Source organism: Oncorhynchus tshawytscha, linkage group LG16 (assembly GCF_018296145.1).
Source record: "Oncorhynchus tshawytscha isolate Ot180627B linkage group LG16, Otsh_v2.0, whole genome shotgun sequence".
NCBI classification, from domain to species: Eukaryota; Metazoa; Chordata; class Actinopteri; order Salmoniformes; family Salmonidae; genus Oncorhynchus; species Oncorhynchus tshawytscha.
The window spans coordinates 17822965-17835507 of record NC_056444.1 but is presented as its reverse complement, the minus strand read 5'-3'; the positions used below and the strand labels follow the sequence as shown (position 1 = coordinate 17835507).

Genomic DNA, 12543 nt, shown 5'->3' with positions numbered 1-12543 from the left:
ATTTCAACTGGAACTAATAAGAACAAGGAACTGACTGAACCCCCCCCCCACACTCAGAATACCAAGTGAAACCGAATAAGTCCGAGACTCTCAGGGGACACGCATGCATGGAGCACAGATTGAGGCCAGATGTTTACAATACAGAAACAGAGAAACAAGATCCATGTATAAACCGAACAGAATAATCCTGTTTTTCGTTTGGAATAGAACAATGGAATAATATAAACATTTATTATTGCCACGTAGCTATATGCAATACCTACAGTGGTTGAATAGAAGGGCAGATGTATAGGCCTATAGCGTTGGGCCTAAATCTCTGTGATCAACAACAGATAGTCTATAGCAGACTGACTTCCTAGCCTAATAATAACTGCGTATCAGTGTTCGTTCAGCTCTAACCAGAACCGAAATCTTCTCCATGACTCAAGTCATGTTTTTGTTCTTAACCGTGGCCTTGCCTGCTCCTCCCTCTCTCTTTCCCTCTCCTCCCTCTACCTCTCTCTTTCTGTGCGGGAGGAAGGGGGGCAGAAGTTATAGTTACTCTCTCTTCACAGCTTTTGTTCTGAAACCGGAGCGTAGCAGAGCAGGGCGCGAGGCGGTGGTCGGTATGGCGGGAGGCTCGAGCGGCTTCACATTTCTCGGGGTTCTGCTGCTCGCGGCCATTCTGCTGCAGACCGTGGCCGTTACCGTCACCGTGCTCTACTTCACCAACGTCCTCAACACGGTAAGAACCAGGAAAGAAGGAGTGTAGTATACAGACACTTACTATTAAAGTATATGTGGTCGCTTGATGTAGCCTGGCGTTTGCACTTTTGGGACTATTCCATTGGCCCCATTGTTTCGGGCAAACAAAGTCTGTAGGCCAACGATGAAAGCAATTGAAATGTATTTGACACGGGTTGTTTGTGCTTATGCGATGTCTTGCGCAGTGGCAGTGCGCATACAGTTGGAGAAAGTAGGTTTTCTCCAATAAAGCTTTTGCAGGAAAACGTGTTGCCTTGCAAGTTAATTACCTGAATTGTTTGTTTAAATGTTTAAAAAAATGTTTTTTATTTTTATTGGGTTATTGACTATACGTTTATGTGTAACTGTGTTGTTATTGTGTCGCACTGCTTTGCTTCATCTTGACCAGGTCGCAGTTGTAAATTAGAACTTGTTCTCAACTGGCCTACCTGGTTGAATAAAGGTGGAAAAATAATATTGTAATAAAAATTGCATATGTGTGCACTGCAGAGAACGCTCAGTGCATTCTGTAAATCAAACCGTGTTTGTGAGTTGTAGTGCTGTGCTGGGATACAAGGGAGTTCTGTGTAGAGAACCAAAACTCAGACTATTGATTTGCCAATTTTCCAGCTTTATTGTTTGCTTGTTGTTTCACCTTATTTTTGCAGGGAAAGTTTAGTGCGTTCTCAAGTGCATTGTTCAAGTGCTAGTGAAACTGTAAATGATTGACTTTTTGTTAGGCCTTCTGTGTTATCCTCTCCTGCAGCTGAACTCTATTTTTATGACATGTTCTATCTTCTATTTCTCTCTGCATTGTTGGAAAGGGACCTGTAAAGGAAGCATTTCACTGTTAGTCTACACCTGTTGTCTATGAAGCATGTGACAAATGCAGTTTGATTTGATTGTACTTTAGTAACCTGGATTATTTCCATAATGATTGAGCAACAATGCTGACTCTCCCTCTCTGCTTCCCTATACTCCCCCCCTCTCTCCCTCCCCCTAGCACTCCCCCAGCTCTCTTTCCTCTGTCCCTCTCTAGTTCTCTCTGTCTGCCTCTCAGTGATTGTCATCAGTGTTTGTGGATGTTAATCATTACCAACCTGTATACAGTAGGAAACTGAAACCTAAAATACATATACAGAGGAATGTTACTTATAAAGACTTTAGACAGTCACTCCATTTGAACATGGCAGTATTAGTTTCATTACAGTGTAAAAGGGAGGCCCTGAAGTAAACTACAGTTTGTTTCTCAACTCCGGTCCCCCAAGTACCCCCAACGACAATACACATTGTGTTATGTAGGAGGTGTGTATTATTGAAATTAAATGTGTGTGTGTGTGTGTGTGTTATTCAGATGAAGGAGACATTTGCAAGGAGCAGTGTGTCTTGTCTGACACGGTCTGACCTCAGAGGGGGGTATGTGCGCTCCCCGATCGAGGGGAGAGGAGACCCCTGCTGGCAGGTCACACAGCAACTACACACCCTCATAGAGAAGGTAACACACACACACACACACACACACACACACACATACATATCCTCATCGAGTAGGTATCTGCCTGGCACGGGGCCCAGATCTTCCAGGAGGGCTCCCGAGTGGTGCAGCGGTCTAATCTCCACCCGGCACAGCCAGAAGAGGACTGGCCACCCCACATAGCCTGGTTCCTCTCTAGGTTTCTTCCTAGGTTTTGGCCTTTCTAGGGAGTTTTTCCTAGCCACTGTGCTTCTACACCTGCATTGCTTGCTGTTTGGGGTTTTAGGCTGGGTTTCTGTACAGCACTTTGAGATATCAGCTGATGTACGAAGGGCTATATAAATAAATTTGATTTGATTTAAGGCACTGCATCTCAGTGCTAGAGGTGTCACTACAGACCCAGGCTGTATCACAACCGGCCGTGATTGGGAGTCCCATAGGGCGGTGCACAATTGGCCCAGCGTCGTTAGGGTTTGGCCGGGGTAGGCCGTCATTGTAAATAAGAATTGGTTCTTAACTGATTTGCCTAGCTAAATAAAATAAAACGGACAGAGGTGCTTCCTATGGAATTTACCATTAACCACAGATTTAGGATCAGATTATTCTCCCTTAATCCTAATTTTAAAGGTCCAATGCAACCATTTTTATATCAGTATCAAATCACTTCTGGGTAACAAGTAAGTACTGTATGTACTATTACAGAGGTTTTCATAAAAATGGTCAAAAAGAAACAAAAATGGCTTTTTAACAACAACATTTCTCATGTAAGAATTTTGCTAAAACAGCCTGGGATTGGTCTGCCTGGGAGGGGAAAACTAGCTGTTATTGGCAAAGAGGTTTGGAACTCTCTTTGTTATTGGTCTAATTTACCGCCTAGTAATGTCACCAAGCTAGCCAAAACTCCACCCATGCAAAATATGCTGATTAGAAAGTCCTGTGTACACTGGACAACATGTAAAATGTTGGTCCCATGTTTCATGAGCTCAAATAAAAAAATCAAAAACAAATTTGTTTACATCCTTATTAGTGAGCATTTCTACTTTTCTACTTTTCCAAGATTATCCATCCAGCTCACAGGTGTGACATATCAACAAGCTGATTAAACATCATGATCATTACACAGGTGCACCTTGTGCTGGGGGACAATAAAAGGCTACTTTAAAATTTGCAGTTTTGTAACACAACACTAAAGTCTCAAGTTTTGAGGGAGTGTGCAATTGGCATGCTGACTGCAGGAATGTCCAACAGAGCTGTTTTCACATAATTTTGTTACTTTCTCTACCATAAGCTACCGCCAATGTAATAAAGCCCTTTTGTGGGGAAAAACTAATTATTGTTGGCTCCCCAGTGGTTGGGCCTATACCCTCCCAGGCCCACCCATGGCTGTACCCATGCCCAGTCATGTGAAATCCATAGATTAGGGCCTAATGCATTTATTAAAATTTTACTGATTTTCTTACATGAATTGTAACTCAGTAAAATCTTTGAAATTGTCGCATGTTGTGTTTATATTTTTGTTCAGTATAGATTGTATTTTCTACCAGGATCTATCAGGTAATAACAGCTATAATTTTTCACACTTTTACAGTGTTAGTTTCATCAGATGTTGTACAATATGCTACAAAACACAAGGAAAAACACAATTTTGACTGCACTGGGCCTTTAACCATTAGGGGGGGAAACGCAAAACTGACCTAAGATCAGCAACTTCACTCCCCTCCGCAGAGTTTCAGACATACAATGGGGTCTTTATGGTGCAGTCCGGGATGGGATCCGCTGTGGTTTAATCAGCACTGGAATGTACTCACCTGGCCAGAGACACACACACACACACAGTTTGTGCAGTACTGTTTTGTGCTTTTATTTGAAATGTGTTTAACAAATTGCCTGTATCTTATCCTTATCTCTCTCTTTGTCTCTCTGTCTCTCTCCAGTCTCTGTTTCAGCGATATCAGAGGGAGATCTCCTCAGCAGTTAGAGGTGAGATACTTTTGGTCATGTCGTGTAAGTGGTCACCTGCTTGTCGAACATCTCAATTCAAAATTTATGGGGATTAATAAAGGAGTTGGTCCCCCCCCTTTGCTGCTATAACAGCCTCTATTCTTCTGGGAAGGCTTTCCACTAGATGTTGGAACATTACTGCAGAGATTTTCTTCCATTCAGCCACAAGAGCATTAGTGAGGTTGGGCACTGATGTTGGGCGATTAGGCCTGGCTCACAGTCAGCGTTCCAATTCATCCCAAAGGTGTTCGATGGGGTTGAGATCAGGGCTCTGTGCAGGCCAGTCAAGTTCTTACGCACCGATCTCGACAAACCATTTCTGTATGCAAAGGGAAAGGGCCGTCCCCAAACTGTTGCTACAAAGTTGGAAGCACAGAATCGTCTAGAATGTCATTGTATGCTGTAGCGTTAAGATTTCCCTTCACTGGAACTGATTTCCCTTCACTGGTCAACCCCGAACCATGAAAAACAGACTCAAACTTTACAGTTGACACTGCATTAGGGCAGGTAACGTTCTCCTGGCATCTGCCAAACCCAGATTTGTCCTTCAGACTGCCTGATGGTGAAGTGTGATTCATCACTCCAGAGAACGCGTTTCCACTGCTCCAGAGTCCAATGGCGGCGAGCTTTACACCACTCCAGTTGATGCTTGGCATTGCGCATGGTGATCTTAGGCTTGTGTGCAGCTGCTCAGCCATGGAAACAAATTTCATGAAGCTCCCAAAGAACAGTTATTGTGCTGACGTTACTTCGAGGCAGTTTGGAACTCGTAGTGAGTGTTGCAACCAAGGACAGGCAATGTTTATGTGCTACGCGCTTCAGCACTCGCCGGTCCCGTTTTGTGAGCTTGTGTGGCCTACCACTTTACAGCTGAGCTGTTGTTGCTCCTAGACGTTTCCACTTACAATAACAGCACTTACATTTGACTAGGGAAGCTTTAACAGGGCGGAAATTTGACAAACTGACTTGTTGGAAAGGTGGCATCCTATGACTGTGCACGTTAAAAGTCACTGAGCTCTTCAGTAAGGTCATTATACTGCCAATGTTTGTCTATGGAGATTGCATGGCTGTGTGCTCAATTTTATACACCTGTCAGCAACGGGTGTGGCTGAAATAGCTGAATCCACAAATTTGAAGGGGTGTACTCATACTTTTGTGTATATATAGTGTAATTACCAGTCTGACCTATAGAACTAAGTCATACAACTGGAGCAAAACAGCACCTTGTTCCCTGTGTCTATTTTACAAGTTCTATGCTGTTATCACTGACTGATGACCACACTAACTGATGTTCTGTCTCTCTTTGTCAGACGAGATGTCCAGGGTGATGCCCTCACTGGCAATGGAGGACCAGGCTTCTTCTCGCCCCAAAGTTGCCGCCCACGTCACTGGCAGCTTCGCTCCCAAAGCACCGAGGGAGGGAGGAGGTGAGACATGTTTTAGTTTACACCCTTCATACTCTAGAGACACTATGTGTGTGGGTGTGTGTGTATAACCCTTTGAATACTGATGATGAGTGTTAGATGAATGCAGGTTAGACTCACACTTGTGTGTGCTATGTTTTTCAGGTGTGTGTGTGTGTGTGTGTGTGTGTGTACACCACAGTGAGGGGAGAGCTTCAAAGTGATTATAAAAACTCAGAAAAAAAAGAAACGTCCTCTCACTGTCAACGGAGTTTATTTTCAGCAAACTTAACATGCGTAAATATTTGTATGAACATAAGATTCAACAACTGAGACAAACTGAACAAGTTCCACAGACGTGACTAGCAGAAATGGAATAATGTGTCCCTGAACAAAGGGGGGGTCAAAATCAAAAGTAACAGTCAGTATCTGGTGTGGCCACCAGCTGCATTAAGTACGACAGTGCATCCCATCCTCATGGACTGCACCAGATTTGCCAGTTCTTGCTGTGAGATGTTACCCCACTCTTCCACCAAGGCACCTGCAAGTTCCCGGACATTTCTGGGGGGAATGGACCTCACCCTATGATCCAACAGGTCCCAGATGTGCTCAATGGGATTGAGATCCGGGCTCTTCGCTGGGCATGGCAGAACACAACATTCCTGTCTTGCGGGAAATCACGCACAGAATGAGCAGTATGGCTGGTGACAATGTCATGCTGAAGGGTCATGTCAGGATGAGCCCGCAGGAAGGGTACCACATGAGGGAGGAGGATGTCTTCCCGGTAACGTACAGCATTGAGATTGCCTGCAATGACAACAAGCTCAGTCCGATGATGCTGCGACACACCGCCCCAGACCATTAACGGACCCTCCACCTCCACGCTCATTCCTTCGACGATAAACGCAAATCCGAGCATCACCCCTGGTGAGACAAAACCGTGACTCGTCAGTGAAGAGCACTTTTTGCCAGTCCTGACTGGTCCAGCAATGGTGAGTTTGTGCCCAGTGATGTCTGGTGAGGACCTGCCTTACAACAGGCCTACAAGCCAGTCCAGCCTCTCTCAGCCTATTACGGACAGTCTGAGCACTGATGGAGGGATTGTGCGTTCCTGGCATAACTCGGGCAGTTGTTGTTGCCACACCTGTCCCGCAGGTGTGATGTTCGGATGTACCGATCTTGTGCAGGTGTTGTTACACAAGGTCTGCCACTGCGAGGACGATCAGCTGTCTGTCTCCCTGTAGCGCTGTCGTAGGCGTCTCACAGTACGGACATTGCAATTTATTGCCCTAGCCACATCTCATTGCAGCATGCCTAAGGCACGTTCACGCAGATGAGCAGGGACCCTGGGCATATTTATTTTGGTGTTTTTCAGAATCAATAGAAAGGCCTCTTTAGTGTCCTGCGTTTTCATAACTGTGACCTTAATTGCCTACCATCTGTAAGCTGTTAGTTAGTGTCCTAACAACCGTTCCATGCTCATTAATTGTTTATTTTAAAAATCTTACCTTTATTTAACTAGGCAAGTCAGTTAAGAACAAATTCTTATTTTCAATGACGGCCTGTTCAGGGGCAGAACAACAGATTTGTACTTTGTCAGCTCTGGGATTTGAACTTGCAACCTTCCGGTTACTAGTCAAACGCTCTAACCACTAGGCCACACTTCCGCCACAATTTATGGTTCATTGAACCCTTTACAATGGAAATCTGGATTTTGGGGATTTTTATGAATTATCTTTGAAAGACAGGGTTCTGAAAAAGGGCTGTTTCTTTTTTTGCTGAGTTTATGTCACTACAGTAACTGGTAATATATGCAGTACAGTGCCTTACGAAAGTATTCGGCCCCCTTGAACGTTGCGACCTTTTGCCACATTTCAGGCTTCAAACATAAAGATATAAAACTGTATTTTTTTGTGAAGAATCAACAACAAGTGGGACACAATCATGAAGTGGAACAACATTTATTGGATATTTCAAACTTATTTAACAAATCAAAAACTGAAAAATTGGGCGTGCAAAATTATTCAGCCCCTTTACTTTCAGTGCAGCAAACTCTCTCCAGAAGTTCAGTGAGGATCTCTGAATGATCCAATGTTGACCTAAATGACTAATGATGATAAATACAATCCACCTGTGTGTAATCAAGTCTCCGTATAAATGCACCTGCACTGTGATAGTCTCAGAGGTCCGTTAAAAGCGCAGAGAGCATCATGAAGAACAAGGAACACACCAGGCAGGTCCGAGATACTGTTGTGAAGAAGATTAAAGCCGGATTTGGATACAAAAAGATTTCCCAAGCTTTAAACATCCCAAGGAGCACTGTGCAAGCGATAATATTGAAATGGAAGGAGTATCAGACCACTGCAAATCTACCAAGACCTGGCCGTCCCTCTAAACTTTCAGCTCATACAAGGAGAAGACTGATCAGAGATGCAGCCAAGAGGCCCATGATCACTCTGGATGAACTGCAGAGATCTACAGCTAAGGTGGGAGACTCTGTCCATAGGACAACAATCAGTCGTATATTGCACAAATCTGGCCTTTATGGAAGAGTGGCAAGAAGAAAGCCATTTCTTAAAGATATCCATAAAAAGTGTCGTTTAAAGTTTGCCACAAGCCACCTGGGAGACACACCAAACATGTGGAAGAAGGTGCTCTGGTCAGATGAAACCAAAATTGAACTTTTTGGCAACAATGCAAAACGTTATGTTTGGCGTAAAAGCAACACAGCTCATCACCCTGAACACACCATCCCCACTGTCAAACATGGTGGTGGCAGCATCATGGTTTGGGCCTGCTTTTCTTCAGCAGGGACAGGGAAGATGGTTAAAATTGATGGGAAGATGGATGGAGCCAAATACAGGACCATTCTGGAAGAAAACCTGATGGAGTCTGCAAAAGACCTGCGACTGGGACGGAGATTTGTCTTCCAACAAGACAATGATCCAAAACATAAAGCAAAATCTACAATGGAATGGTTCAAAAATAAACATATCCAGGTGTTAGAATGGCCAAGTCAAAGTCCAGACCTGAATCCAATCGAGAATCTGTGGAAAGAACTGAAAACTGCTGTTCACAAATGCTCTCCATCCAACCTCACTGAGCTCGAGCTGTTTTGCAAGGAGGAATGGGAAAAAATTTCAGTCTCTCGATGTGCAAAACTGATAGAGACATACCCCAAGCGACTTACAGCTGTAATCGCAGCAAAAGGTGGCGCTACAAAGTATTAACTTAATGGGGCTGAATAATTTTGCACGCCCAATTTTTCAGTTTTTGATTTGTTAAAAGAGTTTGAAATATCCAATAAATGTCGTTCCACTTCATGATTGTGTCCCACTTGTTGTTGATTCTTCACAAAAAAATACAGTTTTATATCTTTATGTTTGAAGCCTGAAATGTGGCAAAAGGTCGCAAAGTTCAAGGGGGCCGAATACTTTCGCAAGGCACTGTATATCTGTCCCATGTGAGCTCTATGGCATTTTAGAGCAGCACACTTTCCAAAATACAGTAGGTATTCAGCGGATTGAGGCTGTTCAATTCTTAACCTATTCTATCTTAAGACACAGCCCTGTCTACTGTAGGCAAGAGGGTTTATTGTCTTCTCAGGAAATCAGCCTTCTCTGTGTTGCTCTTGACACCCCCATTCTGTCACACACGTCTGTGAAGCAGAGGTTCTGTTGTGATAACATCCTGTAGCTCTATCTGATTAGATGTTAACTTTACAGTAATGCTATTGGTTAACAACTCAGCTTTTGAATCCAAACAATCAGATGTTTATTAAGGAGTCTCAGATTAATTGACTCTTTCTCTTTGTTCCTGATCTGCTCTGGTGCGATACACTCTGGCACTTTCTTTCTCCACCCCAGGGACATGGCCTTTCAGGCTATGACTTCTCTCTTTCCATGGATTCTTTGTATCCATCTCTCTGATCATTCCCAGATTAATAATGCCTTGTAACTTAAGTTTATGCCTTGTGTGAGTTCATTCATTACAAAGTTATGAAATATCTGCCTTTGATAATATCAACTCTCCAACCTTTCTTGATAAACAATTTATGTAAATCAACAATAGTCCTGTTTACCCATTGCTAAATCATCTTTATGGAGTCAAATCAATATTTTAATACTTTGATCATATTAATTACATAGTCTTATTATGGGTCGAATGTGAGGTATGCATATATATTTATATATCAAATATTACTTCACTAGAGCTGTTCTATATTATTCTTAACTGATTCTATTTTGTCTTAAGACCCAGCCCTGTCTAAATCCTGACCCTTGACCCTGCCTACTAACACCTGTCTCCTTCCTGTCTGGCCACAGGTTCTGCCGGGCGGCGTGTGCAGGGGCAGAAGATCTCGTGGTGGGAGGGGCATAAAGGGCTGGCATTCCTTCAGGATGTTCGATTGATTGATGGGGAGCTGGTGGTGCCTTGCCCAGGACTCTACTATATCTATGCCCAGACCTACTTCAGACACACCCACCCTGGGGGAGAGGAGGGGGAGGAAGAGGTGGAAGAGGAGAGGGAGCAGAGGGGGAGGCCCATGTTGCAGTATGTTTATAAGAAAGTGAGTTCACAGGGCCAGGGTCATGTTCAGGGGGCTTGTAGACATTAAACAAGAAAGTGGTTTGAAATTAAGGTGCCATCTGAACTTGTCCAATACGTTTTTCCAGTTTTATCTTACTGTATAGTGGTGGTGCTGTGTGCCCCCTCTCCCAGGTGTCTTCCTATCCGGTACCCATCCTGCTAATGAAGACCAGCCGTACCTCCTGCTGGTCCCGGGATTCCCAGTTCTCTCTACACTCGGCCCACCAGGGAGGGCTGTTCCCATTGGCCACAGGGGACCGCCTCCTCGTCACCGTTAGCAACGCCTCTGCCATCGACATGGATGAGAGGAGCAGCTTTTTCGGGGCTGTCCTGGTCAGCTAGTGGTCAGGGGTTGTATGGTGGCTTGGATGGTTTGGGGCTAACGGACACCAGCATACTCACTGTTTGGGAGCCATATGTGTGTGTGTACTGACAGACAGATCATTCTGAGAGCTGTGTGTGAGTATGTGTGTTTGTATGGGTGTACAGATGTACAAAGCTTTAAGCTCTGCGACTGCTAGGCTGGACATGCGAGGAGGCGTGAGCAGAGCTGGTGTGGTTATCCTATTATCTTCCACTCTGGTGCCGATGGCCTAGCCTTCCCTCATGGCTCATCCAATTAGCTGTGCCTGAAGCAAGCAGGCCTGTGCTGATTAGATGAAAAGCAGATGAGTGGCGTGAGGTCGGGGGCCAATGTCTGCTTTAGAACTTCAGGACAACTGACCGACAATGAATCAGTGAGGGGATGATTGTGGAAAACTGTCTTACTGCTCTTTTCATATTAAAAGGATGAGTCTCTTTTTCCTGTTTTTTTTAACTCTCAGAGATGGGTTTTAATGTAATATTTGAATGTAGGGTGTTTTTGTGTTGTGAGTCTGTGTTATAACTGTAAATACATTGAATGTATGTTGCTTGATTGTAGACTTTTACATTCTTAACACAACCCCAAGCTCTCACCTGAGCAACACTGCCTGCAATCACATGTTCAATTCAGCACTTTTTGACTTTTGTTTCAGTTTAAATGTTTCAGGCCATGACCCAGAAGGCCCTACTGTAGCCCAGGCCTACCGTCGCTAATGGAACCAGTGCTAGGACATGGGTAATGTTGAGGACTTTACTCAAATATTTCTTGATTCTCCCACCGACAGACAGGTGGACTGATATAGATGTATCTGTAGATACAAACAGACAAGTATGCAGTGAGACAGAGGGAGAGAGAGGGGTCTGGATAGGGTTGTCAGTTTAGCCGCTTCAATAGAGGAGAATTATATGCAGATGTTTTTGGGGAAGAACTGTTTTCACAGCCCCTACAATCATGACTCCAGATAGTGTTTGTGTGGGCTGTGTAGGCGACGGTTACCATGGAGACTCACACTAAATCTTTCATCAATATGAATCAGACTCATGCACGAGTCCAACTGCTCTCATGTTCATGTAGAATTAGCCTGGTTTCTGTCTCTTTTTCAGCTATTTCATTCCACTTCTTGTGCTCCGTGTAATTTGCCAAAGAGGGGCATACTCTTTTGGTAAATGACATGTGGCAAGTAGTGGAATGCTAGCTAAAACGACTAGTACTCTGACTAATGTAGAACGGAATCTGTAAGTATGTGTGTACAATAAAGACACTGTCCAAATGAAAAGGATGCACTCTAATCATTTCTCAACACGAGTAGGCTACCATAGCTGCTTTGGCGGCAGGTAGTCTAGCGTTTAAGAGCGTTGGGCCAGAATCCCAGAGCCAACTAGGTGAAAAATCTGTCGACATGCCCCTGAGCAAGGTACTTAATCCTAATTGCTTCTGTAAGTTGCTCTGGAAAAGAATGTCTGCTAAATGGTGGAAAATGTTTTTTTTTTAGTTAAATCTGGTACTGTATAGTATTAGGCTACCACAGCTGTATAGTAGTCACAGTTGAAAGCGTTCAGAAGTTAGTCTTTCAGTAACAGTCTAGCACAACAAAACAGCTGGGTCAAGGCTGTCTGTTATGAGTGGACATTACATCATGTACCTCCTGGTAACAAGCTTACGAGTTTCTGCTGCAACCATGTGGGTTGTGCAGGTAGTGTATCACTAACCATCGCAAACTAGTGTTGATACTGAAGACTGCAGCTGACTCAACAGAACCAGAGGGTCATACCAAAGATATTTATGGTGCGTTCACATGCTAGTCGGAACTAGGAAACTCTGAAATGTCCAACTTGCTAACTGGTTGTAGATATAGTTAACTTAATTACAGACATGCTTAATGTTCTGTGACTATCAACAGTGTACTAATGAAACAATTCACTTTACATTACTTAAAGTGAATTGTGATTATCTTATTGGACTTGAAATAGTCTGATATGATTTCTGTT

At 43.8% G+C, this 12543-nt stretch overlaps 1 protein-coding gene across 1 annotated transcript; it reads left to right on the top strand.

The window, feature by feature from the left end:
* Window positions 1-366: 366 nt before the first annotated feature.
* Window positions 367-11831, top strand: LOC112236919 (tumor necrosis factor ligand superfamily member 10). Its single transcript, XM_024405536.2, has 6 exons — window positions 367-724; window positions 2078-2218; window positions 4132-4177; window positions 5509-5625; window positions 9927-10171; window positions 10324-11831. The coding sequence occupies exons 1-6, from the start codon at window positions 419-421 to the stop codon at window positions 10531-10533; spliced, it is 1065 nt and encodes a 354-aa protein (XP_024261304.1). The 5' UTR covers window positions 367-418; the 3' UTR covers window positions 10534-11831.
* Window positions 11832-12543: the final 712 nt, after the last annotated feature.